This window comes from Equus quagga, chromosome 9 (genome assembly GCF_021613505.1).
Source record: "Equus quagga isolate Etosha38 chromosome 9, UCLA_HA_Equagga_1.0, whole genome shotgun sequence".
In the NCBI taxonomy this organism is placed as follows: domain Eukaryota; kingdom Metazoa; phylum Chordata; class Mammalia; order Perissodactyla; family Equidae; genus Equus; species Equus quagga.
The window spans coordinates 25,712,326-25,737,975 of record NC_060275.1 but is presented as its reverse complement, the minus strand read 5'-3'; the positions used below and the strand labels follow the sequence as shown (position 1 = coordinate 25,737,975).

The window sequence follows — 25,650 nt, the reverse complement described above, 5'->3', positions numbered from 1 at the left end:
CCAATTTCTGGAAGAGATTTAAATTTCTGGGTGAGAAACATTACAGAATTCATTGTAAGTGTTTAAAAAAAAGGTTTTTAACCTAAGCTTGATGTTTTGTGGGTTTACTACTTTCTCTTTCTAAGTAAGCAAGAGAGACCAGAAAGTTACTGGAAAATAGTGGCATCTGTTTCACAGACCAAAGTGGTCTTTGCTTCATCTGCTGCCACTTCAGAATTGTGTCATTAGGGTATATAAAGGCTGAAAGTGCAACCCTCAAAACCACTGGCAAGAACAGACTTGAAATGGAAGCTGGGCTTGAGCCCCATGGTTGATGGGGATCCAGTGACCATACCTGCTGGGTGCTGAGGGAGGTGCACAGCGAGCAGATGGCCTCAGCGTCCTCGGGGGTTTTCTTCTTCAACTGCAAGAGTTGGGCTGCTTGGATCAGAGGTTCCATGGTCTGAACGGCTCCACTCTGGTGGAGGTTTCTTCCCCGAAGCCACTCCTCAAGTTGACTTATATTGTACCTTAGACATAGGTAAGAGAGCTGTGTTAAGCCCGTCCTCCTGCTTCACTGGGATGAGCACAACTGTTGTGTTTATTTTGCAGCCTAGCTGCCACTAGTGTTATCATTCTCTTCACCTTAATTATCTCACATGGGCAAAAGCCTGAAAAGTGCCTGGCACTCAGTAACTTTTTGTTGAATGAATGGGTGCTTAAAATCAAGCAAAGATGAAGCATCTAAAGTGTCTGTATAAGTTAATGGGAAAAAGAGGCATTAAATATATTTAACTAAAACAACGTATATTTAACACTCACAAACATATTTATCCTTCTGTGTTAGCCTTCATGGCTCTTAACTCATTGCTTTTTCTCTCTGATCTATCCACATTGTATTTACAATCTTTAAATTAGAGTACATAAATGTCTTTAAGCTTTGAACTAATTTGTTTACTAAGTACCAACTCCTGTTTGATGAATTTCACCAACAAAAAGGTGTGATGGATTTGAGTCACATCCTGACCATGACAAGAACTATCAGTTAGATTGGGATTTCATTTTCAGAGACAAGTGTCTTGTGCTCTGAACCCAGCCGGTGTGTGCAGCCTCATCCCTGTTGCTGGGGCAAGGCGCCTCTCCTACCTGAGCTGCATGCCTGTGCTCCAAGAGCAGACGTCCTTCCGCAGGAGCAGGTTGTTGAGAGTCACCGCGTTGATCATGTAGAAGAGCTGTTTGAACACCTGCAGGATGATCTCAGGGTCCAGGCCCTGGTCGCACATGACTGTGTGAAAGGAATTCATCTGGCGGATGACAGCTTCCAGGCAGTAGGAGTTATCCCCATCCGCCATGCTGGAGGTGCGCTTCCGATAGCCAGTTGGCTTCACACCAGATAGACCCTGAATGCTCTCATTTTCCAACATGGCAGAAACTGAAAGAAAAGCATGATTAGAAGATCTGTTTTTGGATCGGTCAGATCATATAATACTCAGGGCTTTGGCAATGATACATCCAGAGGTGTACGTGTTGATATGCTCGGGAACTTACAGCATTTGGCATAGAATTTCTAATGTGTTGGTCTCTTATATGGTAGGCCAAATTTTCACTTAAATGTACCAACTCAATTCTGTATTGGCTTCTGTGCCACGAGTCCAAAGGTTGAGAACTGAGCAACTTGAGTGTAGTCCTGGCCCACCCACTGACCTGGGCCTGGAGCTGACATCATCCTGCTGCTGTTCAAACAGCTCTTCTCCTGAGCTATTGACCATGTAAATATTAGGTTAGCTGGTCTGTTGTACTTATTGCACATCACCTAACCATGTGCCAGGCACGTTATGTTCAGTATTTCTTTTTTTTTTTTTGAGGAAGGTTAGCCCTGAGCTAACACCTGCTGCCAGTCCTCCTCTTTTTGCTGAGGAAGCCTGGCCCTGAGCTAACATCCGTGCCCATCTTCCTCTACTTTATATGTGGGATGCGTACCACAGCATGGCGTGCCAAACGATGCCATTCCGCACCCGGGATCTGAACTGGCGAACCCTGGGCCGCCGAAGCGGAATGTGCGAACTTAACTGCTGCGCCACCGGGCCGGGCTGGCCCCTCAGTATTTCTTTTAATCTTCCAACAACACATTTACTGATGAAGAAATTGAGACATAAGGAGGTTTAAATAACTTGCCCAGGGTCACACTGCTAGGAAGTGGCAGGGCCAGGAATTGAACACAAGTCTGTCTGACTCTAGAACTGGTGCCATTGATCACCACATTATTCTGAGTCATGAAGTATCCCCAGCTCTCCCTATGTCTGGTAAGAAGAATAAATGGTGCCTCATAAGAAGATTCTGAGGCAGCCAGAAGAATTTGCAATGAACCTTGGCCCAAGGGATACACTTCTGGATGGCATGAAAGACTCTGTCCTACTTGGAATTCACTTATAACCTACTTGTGTTGTAAGAACCTGGGGACAGCATTACACATAGATCCAGGGGACCATTTCCTCCCCAGCCTTCATGGAACACAGTGAGTGAAGCATATGCATTTCAGGTTTTGTTTTTTTTTAAGGATTGGCACTTGAGCTAACAACTGTTGCCAATCTTCTTTTTTTTTTTTAATGCTTTATCTCCCCAAACTGCCCCCAACCCCGTACATAGTTGTATATCTCAGCTGCAGGTCCTTCTAGCTGTGGCATGTGGGACACTGCCTCAACATGGCCTGATGAGTGGTGCCATGTCCACCCACGCCTAGGATCCGAACCAGTGAAACCCTGGGCTGCCACAGCGGAGCGCGCGAACTTAACCACTTGGCCTCGGGGCCGACACCCTTTTTTTTTTTTTTTTAAACTTAAAAAAGTAACTGCTCTTATTTTTCAATGCTGATTTCAAGTGTGCTGCTTTGGACAAAGTGAGTGTTCAATAAATATTTATTGCATGAGTACTTACTACTGTATTCTTTTACAAGAACAAACCACTCGATGCTTTCCTCTTTTCATGAGTAAAGTGCATATGTATGTATATGTATGTATGTATGTATGTGTGTGTGTGTGTGTGTGTGTGTGTGTGTGTGTGTGTGTATAAAGCAGGATGATGTCGGGTCCAAGCCCAGGTCAGTGGCTGGGACAGGACTACACTCAAGTTGCTCAGTTCTCAACCTTTGGACTCTTGGCACAGAAGCCAATACAGAATTGAGTTCGTAAGCGCCCATATATATATATATATATGTATATGGCAATATGCATATTTATATATATATATAGGCATATACTATATATATATATAGGCAAGAGGATTATATTTTTTCACTGTATATGCATTTATACCTTTTGAATTTATATTTATTTCCTATGGAAAATAGTGTGTTTTGGGGAAAAAATAATACAATATACTACAGAAAAAGAGATAAAGGAAAAATGCTATAACCCCTCACTATCCAAGTCTCAGGTATTTTGACAGGATGGTGCTGAAAATTTCATAGCTTTTCTTGAGCACATGGGACACACCTCCTCAGCTGCCTTTCTTGGGAAGGTCCTGGCTTTCCGGAGGCTGTGCCCAATTTATCCAGCTCCTTAAAAGGAGGCAGCGCTTACCCTCACTTCAGACCCCACGATGAGTGCTGGAGATCTTTCTGTGGCCAGCTTACCTATCATAGGCTGCAGCACGCCCTCAGCAATTTTAATGAGCTGCTGGTAGATCTGAATGGAAAGGTCACTCAACACCTGACGGTATTCGGTGAGGTCAAAATTCTTAAGACAGTGCTCATTCTGCTTGGTGGTATTCTGAGTCATGAAGCCCTGCAGAGGGAGAGGCGGCAGCGTTACTGAGGTGTTGTGGTCTGCTGGACTCAGCAGGACTTCGGCCTCCGGTCACTTTCGCAACTGTTTGTGAGGCCCTATCAGTCTCTGTATTTATATGGTGCTCTATAAGACCCTGTCAGTTCTTTGAGGTCTCAATGATGGCTCTTAAATTTGAAGGCGATGTAAAAACTCAGCATGATAAAGAAGTCTGCTTAATTAAGAAGCCCTAAATCCTTTAGTCTGAATCCCTGAGGTGAAGCGATTTCCCTAGGGTAGAAAACTCAGGTTGGTAGCAGGTCCAGGAAAAGAGAGGTCCTTACTTTCTGATTCTTTGTCCAATTCTATTCCCAATATACCAGGTTACCCTAAAATGGTAGATTATACACAGTCCCGAAAGGAGTCTGGCCCTGGGTCAGATTATATATTTTTACAATGAGAAATTTTACATAGATTCTATCATTGCATATCAGAATAGAGGACCTGAAACAATTCCACAGCTACAGCACCGTGTCCTCTCAGCTTCCTATATTAACAAGATAAAATAACATGTAAGTTTAAAGAAAGGTTAACACCAAAAGGACTCATGTGACCAATGTCCCGCTGTATTCGGGCCAAGGGAAACCAACAGATCAGTGTCCAGAAGAGTGACTATCCCCAGCAAAGCCTCTTATAGGGTGGCAAGTACAAAGCAATTTTTAATAAAAACAAAAGCAGGTGGGAGAGGGGATAAGTGAGATAGCTAAGCTATTGAGATATAGCTATAGATATATATATATTTTCTCCCTTGTTATTTAGATTACAGAGATCTGGTTCTACTGTGGTTCACGTCTTGTCCCTAAGAACATAAGCACATGTAACAACAACCTAATGTATTGGCATTCTTCCTCCCTAGTCTTAAGTAATGCTCCATTTGAATACATACATTAGGTCAAGCAGCGACTCTCAATGAAATAACATTAAACGCAGTTCTGTGCTTAAAGTAAAAGCTTGTATATAATAAGCTTTTTAGGGTTATGTAATAGAGGACATCTGGTTTGAAATGAAGGCCATTTCTTCCAAGAACACAGTAAACCTTTTGTTTTTTAAAACATTTCCCTTTCGTCACAGAAGCAGGTAATCAAATGAAGTTCTGATTCTGAGGAGAGATATGGAGTTAAGGCATGTTCCAAAGAAGGCAAGACTGATGGGGATGGGATATCTTTTCATTATCCCAGGAAGAAGAGTCTGTCAAAACTTGTTATGGCACAAAAGATGGAATAAAGATAAGCTTTAAAAATTGTTGCGCTACATTGGTTTACAGCACATATTGACCTTGGGAAGGGTGGAGAGTGAGCTATGTGAAATAAAGGGGAGAAAGGAAAGTTGACGAGACCCACAGGGACCTGGAAGTGAGCAGTGTCTGGGACGAGTTGGGATTCTGACTGGAGAAACTAGAGAGAAAACACACCATATGTTACTAGGTCATTGGGCGGAATGCAGAGCATTGGAAAAGTTCTTTCCGGGACCAATGTTGGGAATGGTGAGTTCTGGACAAAGCTGGGCCCTAGAGGTCCGGAGCAGAACATGAAATGATGGGGCCAGTTGGGCCTCAGGCCAAGGAATCAAATTTGGTTAGAAGCATGAAGCTGGGCTTCAACGTCAGTTTGTACAAATGTACTTCGATCATGTCGTGCCTCTTTACTTGCGGTCATCTCTGTCTGCCTGAAAATGGACAAACCGGTTGGCTTAGGAGACAGTCTTACACACCAGACAATGGAGCTTTCTTCCAACATACACTGAAATGGGGCTCTTTTAGGGCTGCTTCAGAAATTTAAGGTCACAAGGGTTTTCCTGGAGAGTCCCTGGGCTCTCAGACAACAGATGCATTATGCAAACTCATTTCCCCACCAAATCTAATTATTTGATTCAGGGTGCTCTCCCGGGCCCTCGGAATCATTGAGGCCACCTGGAGGCAGGTTCTCTGTGGCCTGCTTTATTCCTGCTTCTAGCTATCAGCGTAGTAAGGCATGCCCAGGCCTGAGGCCCAGAGAGTGCTCCAGAGACCTTCCTTATGTCCTCTCCCTAGGGGAGACCACATTTGGACAAAGCAAGGACACCCTCTGTGACTGACACCCTGATCCCTGTTCTGACCTGAGATCTGAGGTGCTCTAAAGTGGAACACATGTTGCTGTGCCCACAGAAACAAAACCTGACTGCTGAAGGATTTGGGGCACTTTACGTCAGCACTCACCTCATCCCCACTGTACTGCTTTAAACAATGAAGGAGGCGGCAGGTGTTGGAGAGCCAGAAAGATGTCATCTCAAAGTTCTCATTGTGCTTCTGTGAAAAGGAAAGACATTCCTAGTCATGAGTAAGTGGTCTCTATCTGGTTAAATGTTTACCTGGCACCTCTCGTCCTTGTGTCCCACTCTTCCCAGCATGCCCCAAGCAGACCTGATGATGGGCAGACACTTGCCAGTCGCAGACATGGAACCCACTGCCAAGAGGTTGCGTTACTGTTCCTCCACTACTGGGGATGGCACACAGACACCTCTCCAGGTCCCCTGATGGGTGGTGTGCGCGCGCGCGCGCACACACACACACATACATACACACACACACATACATACACACACACACACACACACACGACAGGCTGCCTCTCCGGCTGAAGAATACAAAGCCAGTGACACAGATGAGGCTAGACACCAGCAGCCCTGGGCTCTACTGTAACCACTGAGATAGCTGGCCCTGGCAGGTGCTGAACTATATGGAATGTTAGGGAGCATGCCAATGAAACAGTCTGGTCTGCCATTTATCTAGATGTCAGACGTCCAATGGTTTCAACTCTCTGGAAAATGGGTACAAACCACAACCAAATGAAAAAAGCTGCTCAACAACCCAAAGAGCCGTGATGCAGTTTCCGCACTCAGGCCAATGACTTCCCAGAGCTCCTTCTGTCAATAAGCATTATCATCATTTAAATGGCAGAAAGAGGTTTGAGTTATGATGTTAGTAAAACAAGAGAGTTGCACCAAAAGCGAGTGGTGGGGCTTGGGATGTTAACTGAGCCCAGTGATTAGGGAAGGCTTCCTTGAGGAAGTGACACTTGAACTCAGGCCTAGACTCACTTCCACTGACACAGGCCCCCAGCAGGAGCTCATGAAAGAGGTCAAGGAGGAGACACAAATCTGAGAGTTACCAGCATGTAGATGACATATGTTTAGAGTTGGGAGTGGATAATGCCTACAGAGCCCCTGGTAGGGAAGGTGGTGTAGCTACTGATAGAGAGCTGGCACAAAGCTAGAAGTTAAAGGCTGGCTCTGGCACTCTGACAGAAGGGAAAGGGGGCAGGCAATGTGGCTGAGTGGATCTCAGGATTGCTCTGGACTCAGTGCTTGTAAGACGGCTTACATCCTGAAAGTGGCAGCGTGTTAGAGAATGAAAGACAGTCTCCAAGAGCAGTACCATTTGGGGCTCGGCCTGCTGGGCGAGATAAACCCTCTCGCTGAGGGCTAATCTCCCTCAAAAACCTCACCTCCCACCCTCTGGCCCTGGGCCCTGTGTGGCCGGGCCTCACCTCCTTGCAGCCCAGCCTGGGGGCAGCAGTGTCCCGGCCAAGGCTGCCTCACCTTGGGAGGTGTTGACTGTCAACAGCCTTCCCTCTGCCACCACCCTGGGCAGCAGACACCCAGCCCCTTGGAGAGCTCTGGGAAAGGGCCTGTGCTCAGGTTGTATCCCTGAATGTCACTCCAGGGTGGGGCAGCCCCCCTGGGCTGAGGGTATCTTCCTAGGGTATCTCTGGTCAAAGCTTCTGAAAGCAGGGGCTCCTGGAGGCTTAGCAGGGAGGTGGCCAGAGGGCTGCACTGGATTTCTGGGCTTCCTGCCATTTCTGAGCCTGAACATCCTTCTCTGGGACCTGCCTGAGCATCCCGGTTGCGTGGGTGAGCTGCTTCTGTGCTTATATCATTTACCTTCAGAGTTGGAGGCTTTGAGAACTCACTACAGACAAAACCCAGAGAGAGAGAGACAACGGTGAGGGGTTGGCTTCACTCAGCCCACCGTGAACCCCCTCCTTTGGCACAGGATGCTTACCTTGAGGACTTTCTTAATGCCGTTGATGGTGGAGGTGAGTAAGGAGTGCACCTTGACATCGTCGTTGATGTAGTCCGCGTGCCGGATGCACATGTAGAGGATATAAGCGGGAAGACAGGGCACTGTGCCCGCCAGCATCTGGGGCTTCAGGTCTAACAGCAACAAACAGCAAGAGTTTGATTTCTAGCAGATGCTTGGGGCTGAATCCTGGTCTGAAATACAAACCTTTTCAGTATTTTCCTGTAGCTCGTCTAAGAGAGACCTCTCATGGGGGTTGGGAAAGGAGGCGAGAAAAAGCTTCTCTGGATACTCAAACGCCTCCTAACAGTAACTACTAGTAGTTTCTGAAACTAGTTAAAAACCCCAAACTAACAAAAACACATTCCTGACTGTTTGGACTTTAACATTAAAACAGGCTCCTAACACCTCGTCCTGACAACATGGAGGAAAGGAGCCCACAGGGAGTTCCCTGAGTTTATACACAGAGGCCAAGGTCCTCGCCAAGAAGGGGACCATGGCCAGAGGCTGGCTGAAGACAGGAGCTGGCTCCCCACCGGCAAGGACACAGGGCGAGAACCTCTGACCCCTGTGTACAGCACGTCCCATGTGGGCACAGAGGGCTCTTCAGAGCAAGAACGTGAGGGCTGCTCCCAGGAGAACCTGGCAAACTGTACATCCTCAAAGACAGAGCTAGGGGCTGGCCTGGTGGCGCAGCGGTTAAGTGTGCATGTTCCACTTTGGTGGCCTGGGGTTCACTGGTTGGGATCCTGGGTGTGGACATGGCACTGCTTGGTAAGCCATGCTGTGGTAGGCGTCCCACATACAACGTAGAGGAAGATGGGCATGGATGTTAGCTCAGGGCCAGTCTTCCTCAGCAAAAAAAGAGGAGGACTGGCAGCAGATGTTAGCTCAGGGCTAATCTTCCTCAAAAAAAACCCAAAAAAGGGCCAGCATGTAGGGCTGGGACAGCTGGAGCAACCTCTACCCCTTTAGCTGTCAGTTTGAGACTAATTACCTGGCAGTGCCTGCCCAGGCCTTCTTAGAACCAACAGATCAAGTAAGCTGCTGACTGGCCACAGACTCTCTCCGCCCTCCCCAGTGCCATCACTTGACATGTGTCTCACCAGCCTCTGTCTTGGCCAGTGCTAACTTGCCTACTGTCAGGGACAGCTAATACCTGGTCCCTTTCCATCTGCCAAATACCCTCTCGTATATCCCACACCCTTGCCCCACTAGGCGTGCTCTGGCAGGACTAGAAGGAGCTTGTGACTTTCCCCATGAACTGCAGACTCCTACCCAGCCCCTTGGTCCCTCCCTGCCAAAGCGCCTGGAGGGCTAGGGAGAAGCTGTCAGACTGCTTTCCCTTCCAGAGGAAGCCAGGGGAGGCAACAAATCAGGCTCAGAGCAGTGAGTGGTGGCAGGAGCCCAGGGAAGGAGGAAAGACCCAGGTTAAAGGAAGGATGCACGATGAGAATGGCCAGACACAAGACCCTGGGCACTGGATTCCAGGCGTGCCCACTGTGGCCCCTGTGCTGTTTCCCAGGCATGACCCTTCACTCTCATTACCTCCACCTACAACATCCACCCAGCCCAAGCCTCAGGAGCCACCTCTAGGCTTGGAATGGCAATGAAGGGAGGCCACCTCGCCTCCACCTGCAGGTGGGCCGGGGGAGGGGAAGGGGCATCATCCGCAAGTCTTCTGCTAGTGCTGTCCTGGGTTGGGGCTGGGGGTGTGCTTCCAGCATCTCTAGCTGGTACTTGGCTTACACTGTCCCCTCAAATCATCCTACCCTTCTAGTTAAATGCTAACTACAGGCTGTAATACTCTGGGTACATGGTTAACATTTGGGCATTTCATAGGTTCAACAGAGGGCTGTGGCTTGTCCCTTGGCTCTAATTAGAATACCAATGACATTTATCCAGAAAATGTATTTTAAGGCCAAGACTTCCAAACTACAGCTTCTTGTTGCAAGCCTGACCCTTGTGCGGACTGCAAACAGCTTGTCCTGCCTTGGAACGCTCTATTGTGATTGGAATCCCATTTCCCATAGGCTTGCTTGGTCTGCCCAGCTGAAGGTTAGTATCTTGAGGGCAGGGACAAATCCACCACAGCAACTAGCTAGTGCTGGGTACCTAAGGGGTGGTTGCTAAAGTCTTGGCATTCGTTTGGGTGGAGTCTTTTGGAGGGAAGGTGACTGGGTGCTGTGTGCAGGCAGCTTAGCAGGGCATGAGCTTGCCTGGGACCATCTGAGCGACGACAGTGGAAGGAGCCACCCATCTGCTGGCATGAGCAGTCTGCATTGTTATTAATTATCATTCACTCTGATGCTGTGAACTCTGAGTTTCCTTCATGACAGAGGACAGGTTCATTCCTAGCAGCATTTGAACAAGATGCAGCCTGTTTAAGGAAGCTTGAGATGCGCTTACGTCACATGTAAATATTTTACAATTGTAGGGGAAATTAACCTTTATAAAAAGAGCAAAATACTCAGCTACTAAAAATACCCAAAGCTGAAACAAAATCTGGCAGGCCGAAGTCATGCTCCATTCTTCCTGTAGCCTTCAACGCTCAGCACAGCGGGATCTTGATAAACTTAAGTTTCTCTAAAATCATGTGTACCTGTTATTTGAACTTCCAATACCCCTGCGAAAGCTACCACTTCTTTGAATTCCTCACATTTGAGAAGGGTTCTGTGGCCTTAAGACAGCACTTTCACTGGTGTTATACTCCACGCGATGAGGTAGACAGGGTCCGTAGCCTCACCCCCATTTTACAGACGGCAGAATTAAGGCACCAGAGAATGGAGTTGGTGGGTCCAGAGGACCAGACCACTACAGAGTCCTCCTTTTTCCACCCAGGACTTTCTCCTCAAAGACTCCTCTTCCTGGCTCTGCAGGTGGCTGCTGCACTGGGATGGACACAGAGCAGGAAGGTGGGTGTGTTGAAGCCAGATGGGAATGAGACCAGAGGGAGGGAGCTGGTGCAGGCCTGGGGCTGGCGAGGAAAGCAGCTCCCAAGATCCCTGTGTGCCACTGGCGCACAGGCCACAGCGTCAACAGCACCTGGGACCTCACTAGAAATGCAGCAGCTTGAAGTGATGGGTGTGAGGTGGAGGGTGAGAGCGGGCAGGGGTCATGCGGGGGATTGGGGGGGTTGTCTGTGGTGGTGGACAGGTGAGTGAAGGGCAGGGGGTGGGGGCAGGTTATGTTGGGTCAGCAATGGTGAGGACTGATGTGAGGGTGGTGCCACAGAGGGCCCTCACCTGTCACCAGGTTCCGAATGAGAAGGGCCTCGTCTTCCTTGTGGTACTCCAGCATGCCCTGGAAGTCCTTCTCTTTCCGCTGGACGGTGACCTGCCTGTTGAGCTCATGACGCTTCCTCTCACTCTGGGCCAATGCCTGGGCAGCTGAGCAGGAAAGAGACGGTGGAGCATGAGCAGAGATCTTCAGGCTGCAGGCCCGTGGGGAGGGAACGTCTCAGATGGGTGGGGTTTGGGCCTGGGGACCCACTGTTCTGGTTGTCTGAGCTCCCACACTCCTTATGTGGTCTGCTCTGCAACCTGGCCCACACTCCAAGTGTGGACCCGACCTGACAAACTCAGATGGTATATGGTAGTAATCTAATGGGACCACTGTCATATATGCAGTCCATCATTGACCGAAACATTGTCATGTGGCATGTAACTGTAGTTGCAAAGACTGCATTTAGCAGGTCCTGCTCCTGGATCTACATTTGGGGGCTGGAGACTCTTGTAAGTACTGTTGGCGGAGGAAGAAATTTTCCTCTACCCTTCTAGGTTCTCCTGACTGGTCTAGGAATTAAATTGACATGAGACAGATTAACAGGAGAAAAACAAGCAAAGTTTAACAACATGTATACATGGGAGAGATCTAGGAAAACTGAGTAACATGCCAAAATGGCCAAAGCCCTCACCTTAAATACCATCCTCAGCTAAAGACAAAAGGAGATGTTGGGGGTGGGGAGAGTCAGGGAGGTCAAAGGGAAGGAAGACAATTCACAGGTAGGTGAAAAGGAGAAAACACTTGGAAAACAAGTGTTTGGCTACACAGAAACAGAAGAACACAGAAAGGAGCCCAACAAACAGGCTTTTCTAGGTTCCTCCCTGTCTACCATCTGGTTCATCTTATGCTAGGGTGACAGATTGCTTCCTGAGGCAGGTTTTTTAAATCTCAATTCTTTTAGGCAGTTAAGGGAGAGGTAACAAAAAAACTTTGAGTCTTTTGTTTCTTAAAAATAATTAGCCTAAAATAATCCTCATGTTAAAGAGACACACTATGGGGTGGCAAGTTTTGCTCCCCTTCAGTACACTCTAAGATGTTCACACCATGATGAAATCGCCAAACAATGTACTTCACAGAATGTATGCCCGTTGTGGAGCAACACATTATACATAAGGTAATTATTCAAGTGGCATTTCAGTGGTTTGGTTGAGGGTATGAAGGCCTGGTCATCCCTCACTCAGGACTTTCCCCGGCCTGACAGCATGCGAGAGGGTGGTGGGTATCTACAGAGTTATCCTCAAGCACACAGGGCAAGCTGCAGGACCAGATGGAGGAGGTGGGAGGAAGAGCAGGTGGGAAGAGGCTGATCCATCGACCCACTGGCCCCACAGGCTCGGCACAAACAGGAGGGGAGCAGGGAGAGCGAGCACCCAGAGGTGGGAGTGTGCTCAAAGCACTCTGCCAGCTGGAGGGGAGGCTCTGTGAGGGCAGAGGCGAATTTGGAGAGGAGCACCAGACAAGAGCAGGGATTTCATTCTGCAGGCAATGAGGAGGTGACAGAGGACTGACAGCACCATGGGCAGAGGTGGGGAACTGGCTGGCTACTATAGTCATTTGGGAACCTTGGAAGGAGGGTTGGTCATGGAGGAGGAGGAGGGGTGAACAGAGAAGCATTTGAGGAGAGAGCGCGATAGGTCTTCAAGACTGAGCAAAAAGGAGAAGCCTGAAGCCTGCGTGACTAGGAGAATAAGAACTTAAGGAACAGAAATGAAAAGTCCAAAGATGGAGGGTCGCTGAATAGGACAGACATACCTGCCCTCCTAGAACTTCGTCTAGAGCAGCAGGTGGACATAATTAGGTGATTAAACAAACAGACAACACCTATGGTGTTAGAACAGTGAAAGAAGGGACTTGAGTCCTGGGGACACAGCTCCTGAGCTGAGGGTGGAAGGATGACAAGTGTATCCAGGTGATGCGGGGGAGTATCCAGGTGGTCATGGGGTATCCAGGTGATGGGGGGGTATCGGGGGGGGGGGGGGGGGGTATCCGGGGGGTGGTTGGGGGCTATCCAGGTGGTAAGGGGCACCGAGAGTTCCAGGCAAGGTGGCATATGCAAAGAGGGGCAGGGGAGTGACATGATTAGATTTGCAGCAGGGAGCCAGAGGAAGAGAACATTCTGCATGTTTCTGGAACGGCAATTTAAATCTCTGCCTGAGCCCTCTGGGCCAGATTCCAGTTTGGAAGTCTAATCGCAGAACTGAGCTCTCTCCTTCTTGACTACCCATAGCATGCAGTGAGGCCCCTGGGGTTTGGGTCTTCGCGTTATGCAGTAATCTTTCACACCACAGTTTTGCCTCCCAGCTTTAAGCCCTTTGAGGGCAGGGGTTGCCCCTCCCTCCAGCCCTGTAGAGCTCAGAGTAAGCACCCAACCACCTGCTGAATTCAAGTGTCATTAGCCCAGATTCTGGCAACTGAGAGTGTTGGAGCCTGTGTGGTCTGAATGATTCTATCACACGCCTGGACTGGGCACAGATCCCAGGAAATTGGTGAAGAGGAAAGAGCGTGCAGAGGGAGGTAGGCAGTTCTTTCCCTCAGGCATGGCTGAACACACCTGTGCGTCACAACACACGCATGCATGCACACACTCACAGACCCACACTACCTTCTAGGTCCTGGACTTTCTTCATGTAAATCTTCAGCTGTTTCTTGAGCTTCTTCTCATTCTTTTCTAGCTTTTCTACCAGTTCTTTAAGGTCCTGAAAGCAGAAGGAAGCAGTGTGAGAACAGACCTAACCCCACGCTGGAGGGCAGAGGGTAGAATCCTGAGGCCCAGTGTGGCCAGAGGCAGCCACCCAAGGAGGCCAGGCTCCATGACCAGTCAGGACACCCACCCTAAGCAGCTCACTGCTGCCCGGTTTGGACCCAGGAAGGAGGAAAAGGGTGAGAGTTCATTCCCTCACTCTAGATAGGGCCAGCTCCTCCTGGCTCAGGCTGCCTGGCACCAGGGTCAACCCCAAGGTTCTCCAGGCCAGGCCTCCTCAGGTCACCATACCAAACCCCAAGAGACACTGAGCCCACGTGTCTCCAGGTGGGTGGGTGGGCAGTGTCCTGGGAAGGAATGGACAGGTGAAGGCGTGGCACTCGGCGGTGAAGAGCTGACAGGCAGTGAGATTACCTGGGGTCCAGAAGCCAAACAGGACCCCGGCCAGGGCCCCTCTGTGGCTGCCCAATCCCTAGCAACCGTGGCCACTGGAAGCCATTCAGCCCACTGGGACCTGGAACAGCATTAATGTCCCCTCCGTCCCAGCTGGGCAGCGGTCCTCTGTGGTCGGCGAGGCAGGGAGCTCCATCACCATTATAGTTTCTGTGACTAGGAGCGACATGGAAGACAGAAGCAAACATGCCACTGAGGAACCTCAGAAAACATCTGGGTGACATGACAATTTTTTAAGGTTGGCCTACAGACAAAAGTCAGCCAAAAGCTCAATCTCAGTGCTGTGGCCATGACAAACCACAGAGTAAAACCCAGGCCAGGGACCCACAAGTGCACGGCAAGTGAGAGTCAGCCCATCAACCTAGGTACCTCGAGAAACTTTAGATGAGATTCTTTGGGGCACAAAAGGGTTCCTATGAACCCTCCGTTCTACTCACACTCCATCTCATCCTTAGGCATCTTTCCTGAGCTGTGCCAAAGCCTGCAAGTGTCCCTGTGGCTCCCCAGCTCCAGTGGCTTCACTGTGTGCCACCCCCACCCCTACCTGGTGCTCACATAACCCTCACAACAGCCAGCCGCCCCGAATGCTCGCTGATTCACGAGGCCCTTCCTCTTGCAAGGAGGAACCAATGCTTGGAGGTAAATGACTTGGCCAATCCAGTGAAGGAGGAACCCTGAGCTGCTCCAGACCAGAGTCACTATGTGACATTACAAATCCAAAAGACAAAAACATGCTTGTGTCTCTTCAACCACTGTTTTAAAATTTTTCTCTATACCCTGGACAGTCAGATAATAAATGTTCCACCACCTATTTACAGTTAAAAATCACACACATCTGGTAGCCAGGCCTTGGCTATTATCTTCTGTCTTTAAGAGCTCTGAAGTCTCAGCCAGCTTCTGGACAAAGAGCCAGGAAACAGAGTGTTCCACCTGGACCACTGGGCCAGGGGTACTTCTGATCCACGTCACTGAACAGCGGCTTCGCACGGCTCAGCTCCCGTGTGGTGTCTCTAGCTCTTTCTACCCACCCCCTGCCCTCGAGTCCTGGAGCACTGCACTCCTTACCACGTCAAGGGGAACGGTAGAGAGCAGTGGTTCCCAGTGCCGCATGCTGGAACTACCTGAGGATCTTTCAAGCTTGAAAGCAATGAATTTAGGACAAACAACAGGGAATGCGGTGCTGGCCACAGTGAGTGGTAAATGTGGGGAGCTACTGAGGCCCAAAGTCACAGAGGAGGCTAACCTTACAGATGGCTTACGAAAGAATGAGTTCAACCTATGAGGAATCTTGGAAACAGAGATGAGCATGTCATCCTCCTGTCAGCATCCATAGCCTTCCCAATCACTCCAGCTAGAAGCCATTTGCCCGAATTCCTCTAAACTCGACTCTGAGGCACCCCAGCGCTCCATGCTGTGGTTCAGGTGCACAGGCCTCATCCTCGCCGCCACTGTCAGGGCTCCGCCAGCCGGCCCACAGGAGGTACTAATGCTTGCTCAGCAAGGGAACAGAAATCACAGAAGCCCCTGGCGCTGCTGGCTCTGCCTATGAGCCCCAGCCTCTGCCTGGGCAAACAGGGTGGACCATGCTCTAGAAGGAGTCTCCCATCAGGCTGCAAGCTGAAGACCTCCTCACCTCGTCTTCAGCCTCGCCCGCCCAGCAACCCAGGCTCCTGCTCAGGTCCCAGGCCCACTACTCAGCAGTCACAGTACTGACTCCTAAGCCCTCCTGATGAGCTGGTGCATTCCTCCATGGAACACAGCCCTCCTTATAAGGTGGTCGCCCACCACACCACTTGGTCAATGGTCCCTCCAGGGAGAACGGGGCTGGTGGAGGCATTTTCCACACTGCCTTCTTTACTTGGTAGAAGCAAGTCCAACAATTTAATACAAAGATTTCTTTTCATAAAGCTGCCAGTTTACAGACGTGTGTATAACAGTGACATGCAGAGATAGAGAGAATCAGAGGGAAGGAATGAGGAATACAAGTCCTGTTGAATCTCGGGATTGACTGAACTGGTCACCCATCACTGGGTCACCTGGGTATAAAGGGGAAAGGCTCTTGGACGGCAAGGTCTGCTGGCGCATGAACTTGCCGGCTAGGTTCAGGGCACCTCCTGCGGCTCCCAGAGCAGGCACTCTCAGCTCCAGAAGGCTAGTGGCCCTCCTGTGCCACCCCATCCTCCGCCTGCCCTCGCTCCTGAGTGCCTGTGTCCACGCCCCTCTTCTCCCCGCTCCTCTCTGCCTGTCTACGTGGTTGACATCCCCTCCATGCCTCCTGCCTCAGCCAAGCCTCCTTTACAATTCTCTGTAATACTTGTTAATCCCACGTAGAATCACATTTTTAGAAACACTATCTTCTTTCACTTCTTTCGTGTGTGTCTACTAACCTGTGAGCTCTCTGAGGACAGAGACTGTCTTCCATTTTTCTGGTGTCTGCCAAGGCTCCTTTGGTGACTGTCTGCAATTATGGCCACCAGCATATACCTCCCTTTCCTCCTCCTAGGGAGAGGAAGAGTGTACCCCCCACTAAATCCGGCCTAGCAACAGGATTTGTTTTGATCAACAGAACGTGGCAGAGGTGACCCTGTGCCGGCTCTGGGACTAGGTCTGGAGAGCCCTCCCAGATCCTGCTTTCATCTTCTTGGAAGGCAGCTACCAAGTAAAGAAGCTCAGAGTAGGCCAACGAACGATGAGAGTGCATGTGGTGAGAGACCACATGGAGGGGAACCAAGGCCCCTAGGCAACAGCCAGCACCGATACTCCAGACACAGGATGGAGGTTGTCTCAGATCCTCCAGCCCAGCCTACACCAGCGGAGCAGAGGTAAGGCCCCCGACACTGCCAGAATTGCTGACCTGCACAATGTGTTTGCTGTTTTAAGCTGCTAAGGTCAGGGGAGGTTGGTTATACAGTAACAGAGAACTGGAAACAGCTCCACAAACTTTTGCTGACTAGAAGTTTCTAGATTCTCTGTTCCTGCTACAGGGCCAAGGACATGAACCTTGTCCATTCCTCGTCCCATTTTCTTCCAAAATGTGACTTCCCAGAGCTGGGAGCCAACTGGGCACGGCTACTCACCAGGTTCTCATTGGTCAGCCGGGTTATCTCCTGCTGGACGCCAAATTCCACCTGGGCTTCTGGGGAAAGCAGCAGCGTTTGGCAGAAGGTCTGCTGCTGCTTGTCCATCTCCTCCTTGAGGGCCTCCACCTGCGCCTTGAGGTGCTCCACCTTCTCCTCATGCTCCCGGCTCTGGGCCTGCAGCTGTGCCTCCAGCAACCTGTGCCAGGGAGAGGAGGGCAGGTCACCATGGGGCGAGGGTCAGTGCCCCCATGTGAGGGGCCACTGACGGGCACGCAACAGGGCAGCAGCCAAGCACACATGAGCAGCAGCGGCAATTGCATGAATTCAACAGGGGACAGACACTGAGGGAAACAGATCTATGGAGCTCCTCAGGCAAGCAGACCAGCCTGTCCTTCCAGATGACAGGAAACGGGGCCAAACTCAGCACCCCTGGTCTTAGGCCTCTGTCGTGACCACCCCCCTCCCCTTGTTCCTCATTCTGAAGCACACTCTGTTGGTTTGGTGTTGAGAGGTTATCTCCACGTCAAAATGTCATCAGCAGAAATAAATGTCTCATAGCATCTTTTAAATAAAAGTATTTGCATCTGGAGGAGGGAGCAAATCTACAAGGGACCTAGAGAGAGGGGCACATCTATACTGCGAACTCCCAGATGGAATCAACTACGTTTTCGGCAGCTCAGTCAGCTTCACAGCAGCACTGGGTGCGATGCTTGGCTCCCAGTGGATTCTCAACACAGTTACACAAAATGAATGAAGAAATGACAGAAGAAATGACTGATTTGCCCACTCACTACTGGCAGCATTACCAAGGGAAAGCAGTAAGAATGTGAGAATTGTGGGGAATAATTTGGTAATTAAATCAGCATTTTAGAGGACATACAACATTCAGATAACATCCAATCTTGGCTACAATCCACTAAAAGCAATCACCAGTAAGTTATAAATTTAACGAGAGAGAGAATAGCAACGCTGGGGTTCTAGGGACTCTGCCCCAAGGATCAGTTCCTGATTTGGGCTGTGACTTTAAGCTCACATCTTTATCCTCCACGTAGACTCTGGTTGGTGACTTGGGCTAGGGTCCTGTACGTGGTCCAGGAACCCCTGCCCAAGTGTCAGACTAGCTACCTCATCCTGCGGGTGAGAAAACTAAGGCAAGAGAGCTTTGAGGCCACAGCCAGTGGCAGAGCTGGTTCTAGAAGCCGGATCTCCTGATGCATAGACCTGTGCTTTGTTTGCACTTTTAATGCATTCACCTGCTTATGTATTAAACCATGTCCAATCTCCTGATAGAGAGCCTGGAGGAATTACCTGGTTTCACACACGGGTGTCCCCCTCCAATAAAACAGATCTCTGGGTGGGATAGGAATCTGACCTCATTGAATAATAGCCATTATAATAATGCAAGTAGCACCTAATAGTCCTTCCATGCTTACTATATGCCAGGCATGTGTGAAGTGCTTTACCTGTGTTAACTACTCCTTATAATGACCTGAGGCAGCAGGTCCTGTTGTGATCCACATTCTACCAGCGAGTAATGGCGACAGATGTCACCTTGCTCAGAGACGGTGGGGTCATATTTGAACCCAGAGCCAGGAGACACACTGCCTTGAGAACCAGCTGACCTGGACTTTCTTTTTCCAAGAAGAGATGCTCTTGTTGCTGTAATGGGACCTCCACTACGTCATCAGCAGGCAGAACTTTGGAGATGGTGTGTGAGTGTGCCAGGCTCCCGTTCCAGCTCCGCCACTGCCTGGCCGAGTGGGCTGGGCACGGCCCTCACTCCACCTCACCGAGCTTCAGTTTCCTCTTCTGGGGAACAAGCCTGAAGACCATTATCCCATCTATTGCTGGCAGTCTCAAATGCACAAAGCTAAGCCGCCGCCCTGAAAAGCCACACACTGCAACAAAGGTGTGACGAGACCATAATGTTGAGCTATTTTTGTGCATGTCTAACCTTGCTTGCTAAATGGTTTAGCCATGGCTGGAGGCCAATGGGCTATGGATTCTGACTCTGGTATCAAATGGAACCAGGTTCAAATTCTGGATCTTCTGCTTATGCAGTTCCTTAAATCCTGCAAGCTTCAATGTCCTCGTCCCATGAGTGTGTGGTGAGGGTCAGACTTGATACATGCAGCGCACCGAGCATGGGGCTCGTTAGCTGTTGTCAGCTCCAGGCAGTCACTGCACTGGGCATGCTGGAGGGCAGGCTCTGAGGAGCCCTGTGCACAGAGCACAACCAGCAGCACACATCCAGCCAACATTCAGGGCTGACCCTGCAGAGTTTAGATGGTCAACAGGTAGCATGGAAGCAGCACAGACTCAGGAGACCCAAGAATATCCTTCTCAGCCCTGTTCTAAATAGCTGTGTGCCTGCTGCCACGTTAACTTGCCCCTTGTGTATTCCTTCTCCCATAGAGTGAGTTGGACCAGGTGGTTTCAAAGGTTCCATTGAACCATCAAGTGCCATCACCTTGATCCAAACAAGCAGCTTCCCCTGACCTCATCCATGCAGCCTGGACACAAAGTGCCATATGGGTGAGCTGAGGGCTACCCCCCACATCCACCCGTGAATGGTACCCAGTTCCCTTACATCCATGCTAGCTGAAAAACAATTAAGCATAGACATGAGCAGGCAGAACAGACATGGCAGACACAGGAAGAAAGGCATATATTTGACCTGGCAACTTGCTTTAGGCCTTGGTAGGCCAAGCCCAGTTCTCCATCTTCATTCAAATATCCCCAATCCTCAGTCTTGCTAGAAATAAAGGATAAAAAACAGGGCATCCAGTGTAGAGGAAAGAGACAGGCAGGCAGAGCGCCCGGGACGGTAAAGCGATTCCAGCCAAGGTTTGGAAATGAAAAGGGGAAGGGCTCAAGAACTCCCAGCTTCCCTCCTTCCTCTCCCGCCACCAGCACTTGGGTGCCTGCAAACAGCTTCTCCACTGTCTCCCAGTTCCTATCTTGGAATGGGGTTCATGCGCTCTCATGTGAGTCTCACTGGTCATTCAGGCCAGAACACATGCTGCTGAAGAGAGAACAAAGGGATGCACTTGTTTGGGTAACTGTAAAAAACAGTGCACAAGCCGGGCGGAGGCAGTGATATGCTCTCACACACCGTCCTTCTCTCTCCCAGAATGATTCTGATTTGGAAAATAAAAGGGAGAATCAGGGGAGATGCACACAGAACGGGGAGGAGAGCACTCTGCACGGGGGAAGCTGCAGAGGCTGAGCAGGCATTCACTGTCCAGGGCGGGAGGGCAGCCTCCTGGGATGCTGTGTGCCCCCACACCCCCGCAGCAGGGAAGGCACTTTGTAGGGAGGAGGAAGAAAGAGACAATATTTTGCCTGCTTTTCAATGTGTATCTCCTTTCTGCTGCTGCTTAAGGGCACAAAAGTATTAACTCATCTCAACTCCAGCCCTTGCTGCAGAATCTTACATAAAGAAACAGCTAATAAAAACTTAGTGATGGGGGCCAGAGTGCTGGCGTAGTAGTTAAGTTTGTGTGTTCTGCTTTGGTGGCCCAGGGTTTATGGGAAAAGAACCTTAGCGATAAGCAGGATGAGAGTTGAACTTTCTCCCCTTGACCTGGGGTGCAATACTCCTGTTTACTCAATTTGGAAGGCAGGAGGCCAGATGCTTCCTCCTGGTAAATTCTTTTGCCCTCTCCTTTTGCCCAGTGTCTGCCTGACACCAGCAGGGCAGCTCCTGGTGATGAGGCTCATGTGACATGGCCCCCACCCATGAACTTCTCCACCTCGTGCAGCCCTGGGCACACAAGAGACACTCAGAGGCCAGCGGGACTGGGTGGAGGGCGGCAGGCAGAGCCCTGCTCTCTGGCCAGGACTGTGCTGCTCCCTCCCTGCTCCAAGGGGCTCTGTTCCAGGGGAACCTCCTCCTACTGGGTGGACCCCAGCTTTCCTGGCAGGAACCAGGAGTGGGAGCTGCATCCACACTGCTTGCAGAACAGGACCAGTAACCCCTTCCTACCCCTATGGGGGGAAACAATTGTCCCAGGAGTGGTGTGGGCCATGGTTGGTCATGGTACTGCCCCCAGCTCAGCCTCATGAAGAAGAGCCTCAGACCCTGCAAGGCCCACCCGGGCTGCCTCTTGGACACAGCTGGTCTCGTCAACACCAGGCCCCACCCTGAAAGTCTGAAGGAAATGAGGGGAGCGGGGCATAGTGGAGACTGGACTGCTGGGACTACTCTAGGGCTTCAGTTCCCTGGGTCCACCCCTTACTGTCACAGCATGTTCTCCCCGCAATGGGGCAGCGGGGGAATTACTGCCAACAAGCTCATCCTGGGATCTTTCCTGTTCCGGACTCCGGCTCCTCAAAGGTCCAGAGCCTCACCCAGGCCTGGCCTCCCTGGAGGCTGCCCCTGGTTGTAGACTTTTGCTATCCCCTCCCATGCTTAGCACTTGGCTGTCCTGTGTGTTCCATGCATCCTAGCAAACTCCAAAGCCACCTGGGCTGTGTCAGGGCCAGCAGAGAGCTCAGCACCTTTCCCTGCTCAGGTATGACACTAACCTTTAACTAGGGCCTTTTAGTACCTACTGCTTTGACCCAAAGTGGGGGGCTCCCTGGGAGGACTTCCAGGCACAGTGCTGTCCTTCTCTGGTGGGCCGGGAGGTGAGTGCATCGGTGCTGAGAGGGCACGTGGGATCCTTTACTCCAACCACCTCATTTTGCACACGTGGAGAGATGCCAAGATGGACGTCACTTGCCTGACACTGACACCTGGGCTAGAATCCAGGTGGCCGCCCGACCTTGGTCTAAAGCTCTCTTCCTGTCCCATACTGGCTGGCCCTCAAGACCCCCAGGAGAGGCTGCCCGGTCTCTCACAGGGTCACCACACTCCTGTAGCTCCCAGGAGGGCAGATGCTCCCACTCCCTCTCCAGGGGGACGCATGGATGCTGCTGAGCTAAACAGTGAGAAGTTAGCATTCATTCCCAGGTCATCAGCCTCAGAGGAGACACTCAGAATTCTTAATTCTGTAACAGGCCAGGCATGATGCACCAAGATAAAAGTAGGGAACCGGGCGGCCCAGTCAGCCCACAGTGCTCAGGAAGTCAGGCACACGAATAAATTAAAAACCAGTCAACCACCTCCAGGTCTGTCCTGTGTTCCCAGATGAAAGACAAGTCTGCACAGGAGCTTCTCCTCCCGCTCCAGGCCCACCATTAGGGGCGAAGGCTGGGTAGGGAGCGCCACCTGGTGGCAAGAGAAGGAAAATCCCAAACTGCTCAGAGGAATTTTTGTTTTTAACCTAAGCACTTGACGTCAATTAATAAATCAACAAATATTCATGAAAAATCTCCTGCGTATACGCCACTGTGCTGAGCCCCACGCCCAAAGAGGCCACAGACACGTACATGAATAAGCAGCAGATAGAGTCTCCGACTGCAGGAGGCAGCAAGACACAGAGTTGAGGAAAAGGGCTGATGAGCCAGGCCTGGCCTGATCACCTACCTACACGCCTGGGCCCATCTCTTCATGTGTAAAGTGAGAGCGCTCAGCTAGATGATCTGCGAGGTTTCTTCTGGATCTTTAATTGTATAACCTGATTAAGCTGTAAAGGTCATGCACCAGAAAAGGCCTGGGATAATACTCACTTCCCCACTGTGGAGGTGATGAAAACTAGGAGCCACCACCCACCCCTCTGCCCCAGCTTAAGGACCTGCCTCCCTGTGGACAGAAACAGGCCAGGTTCCTGCCAGCTGGGAGAGGGTCATTTCTAAGAAGACCACTTTGTGCTCCATGGATGTTCTTATTTCTTTAGTTCACACCTAGACTTTCTACCCAACTGCCTAGGAAATTCCTGGGGATCTCTGAGAAATGGGAGGCAGCAACCCAAACATCATGAATAAGAGAGAATCATGAACCTACAGGCCTGGCCACATGAGGGTGAACTGCTCATGGGTATACATGGTTACGACACTGAATTCCCACAGACAGAAATGGTGCTGATGGCTCAGGACCAACAGAATTTTGGGAAACGCAGGGAATGATCATCTCCTAGAGCAAAGCTGACAGTTTCTAGCCATGAGCAGTTAAAGAGAGGACTTGTGAGAGAGGAGTGGAGCAGAATCAGGCTCTTGCCCTTCTTTGCCATTCCAAGCAGACATTCCGTAGCAGCTAGGGCTCAAGGCCAAATGAGCCGTAAACCCCAAGCCCATCCTAAGGTGGCGCACACACCCTTCCTGGTTAAACACTGCCTCTGCTGTCCCAGGCAGGCCCACTATGGGGTGAGCAATGACCCCAGGTTTACCTGCCCAAGCCCAGGCGGCAACAGCAAAGCTACTCTCTGTGCTGAGAGGCTCCTGTTGTTTGCTGGGATCTGCTGGGTGGAGAGGGGCTGCAAGGATGTTTCCTGGGGCCCGAGGAAAGGTCCACTAATGCACCCTAAGCCTCGCTTTGGAGTTCTAGACTTGGCAAGGCTTGGGGGGAAATGGCCAGTGGCCAAAGGCGCACTGTTCCTGGAGCCAGACCTGAGCCCTGGCCACACTCCTGCCCCTACCTAGCTCTGCGACCTTGAGTGCGTGCCACAGGTGAGGCCAGCCTGAGAGCAGCAGGAACCCCTGCTCTCCTAGCCCACCTCCCCATACACCTTGGCAGACAGCCCTGAGAAGACGGCAGACTCTCCAGACACCCCACTCTGCCTGCAGCAGCCTATCTCTGGGGCAGGGACCACCCTCTCTTTACTTTAGTTTTGCCATGTGTAAATGGTGACAATGATGCTGGTTTCTCTTTGTTCCCACGATGTGAAAATGAGACAGGTTTTTGGAAGCAGAAGTGCTGTACATATTCCTATGGTGATTCCCAGAGCGGGCTCTCAACACTGGCTTCCCTCCTCAAATTTAAAAAGAAAGGGAAAGACGCAATTGTAAAGATCATAACAGAACTCTGTCAACCCTGAAAGTTAGCAACTGAAAATGTTCTGAACTTGGGACCATGGACGCTTTGAAGGGCTGTCATTGGGCATGGTGGAGTATGTGTGCCTGCGAATGTGTGTGTGTCTAGATTCCTTTCAGAAATCTAAGCAGAATTCAGTGTATGAATGTAAATTTTCCTAGGGACTGGACAGATTTCCCAACTCCCCCCGCAACCACTCATGCATAATATAATTTCTATTGAAGCCAGAACACTCTCTATTACAGGAAACAGTAGGAGAGAAAAACAACTCTGTCTTCAAAGCACCCTTGTCCCCAGGGCCGCCGTGTGTCATTGGGGCAGCCCCTGTTGTAACAGGATGCCCTTGTTGCCAGCTGGGTGCCAGGCATCACAGTCCGCATCCTCCTGCCCTGCCAGCCTGCTCCCTGCTGTCCTCCTTCACTGCTGGGATTTGCCAAATTGGAAGAGACACAAACCCACGAGTGTCACTTCCAGGTATGGCAGGCACTGGGGAACTGCTTCTTCCAGCTTCCCCTCCCCAGGCAGCAGCTCCTGTCTGTACTTAACTCGGTTTCACAGGTTATTCTTTCCCTATTGTACCCTGGGCTTGCTGGGAACGGAATTATTTTAACGTAAAAATAGCTTTTCTTATATCTTATCGCTAGCATTATTACTGCTGCAGAGGAAGACACAGCCAGGGTATTAAGCAGCCCCTGGCAAAACGTGTACTTGAGACTGGATCCCTGACCATGATGTGGATGAAGAAATAGGGAGCTGATAACAGCGATGGTTCTGAAGATAAGAAAGATATGCACACTCACGCATATTTCCTTCTTTTTCCTTCTTTTGATTTTTTCAAATTTTAAATATCACCTGTGCTTTTTTCCTTATTCATCTCACTTCTTATCTTCACCCAAGATAATTTAAAATGACTAAATCTTGACTCCAGTTTTAGCACTGAGAGAGATTCACCTTCATTTCCTTCTCTCCCTCCTTTAGCAAAAAGAATGACATCTCTCCTGAAATAAATTTACCTCCCCGCTGGGCGCTGCTAAATACCTTCACCTTCTGATTACCTACAGTGTGGCTGGAAGCAGCCCTGCCTGGGAGCCAGGCCTTCTGGATTCTACCTTGACTCAGTTACAGGCTGGCTGTGAGCCCGAGGAGCTCAGCCCTTCTGAGCCTCAGTTTCCCTGTCTGCAGAAAGAGGGCTGGATGAGAAGATCTGGAGATCAGAGCACTAGGAAATCTTCAGCGATCCTGCGACCTTCTCGCCAAGTTCACGGCACACTCCTGGTGCCACCTACTGACATTTGCTGGAAGTGCTTGATGTTTTCAGCAATTTTGAACAAATGCTTAGTGATGGCTCAACATTCAGT

The 25,650-nt window shown here is 50.3% G+C and overlaps 1 protein-coding gene across 2 annotated transcripts in view; it reads right to left on the bottom strand.

Moving 5' to 3' along the window:
- MYO5B (myosin VB) overlaps window positions 1–25,650 on the bottom strand; it is a 344,955-nt gene that overhangs the window by 8,570 nt on the left and 310,735 nt on the right. For both annotated transcript variants that reach the window (XM_046671362.1, XM_046671363.1), the window contains exons 30-37: window positions 17,374–17,572; window positions 13,745–13,838; window positions 11,103–11,246; window positions 7,840–7,991; window positions 5,995–6,084; window positions 3,611–3,761; window positions 1,126–1,411; window positions 335–509 (exon numbers count right to left, since the gene is read on the bottom strand). In XM_046671362.1, coding sequence (XP_046527318.1) covers window positions 335–509; window positions 1,126–1,411; window positions 3,611–3,761; window positions 5,995–6,084; window positions 7,840–7,991; window positions 11,103–11,246; window positions 13,745–13,838; window positions 17,374–17,572 — 1,291 coding nt within the window. The remainder of the gene's footprint in view (window positions 1–334; window positions 510–1,125; window positions 1,412–3,610; window positions 3,762–5,994; window positions 6,085–7,839; window positions 7,992–11,102; window positions 11,247–13,744; window positions 13,839–17,373; window positions 17,573–25,650) is intronic.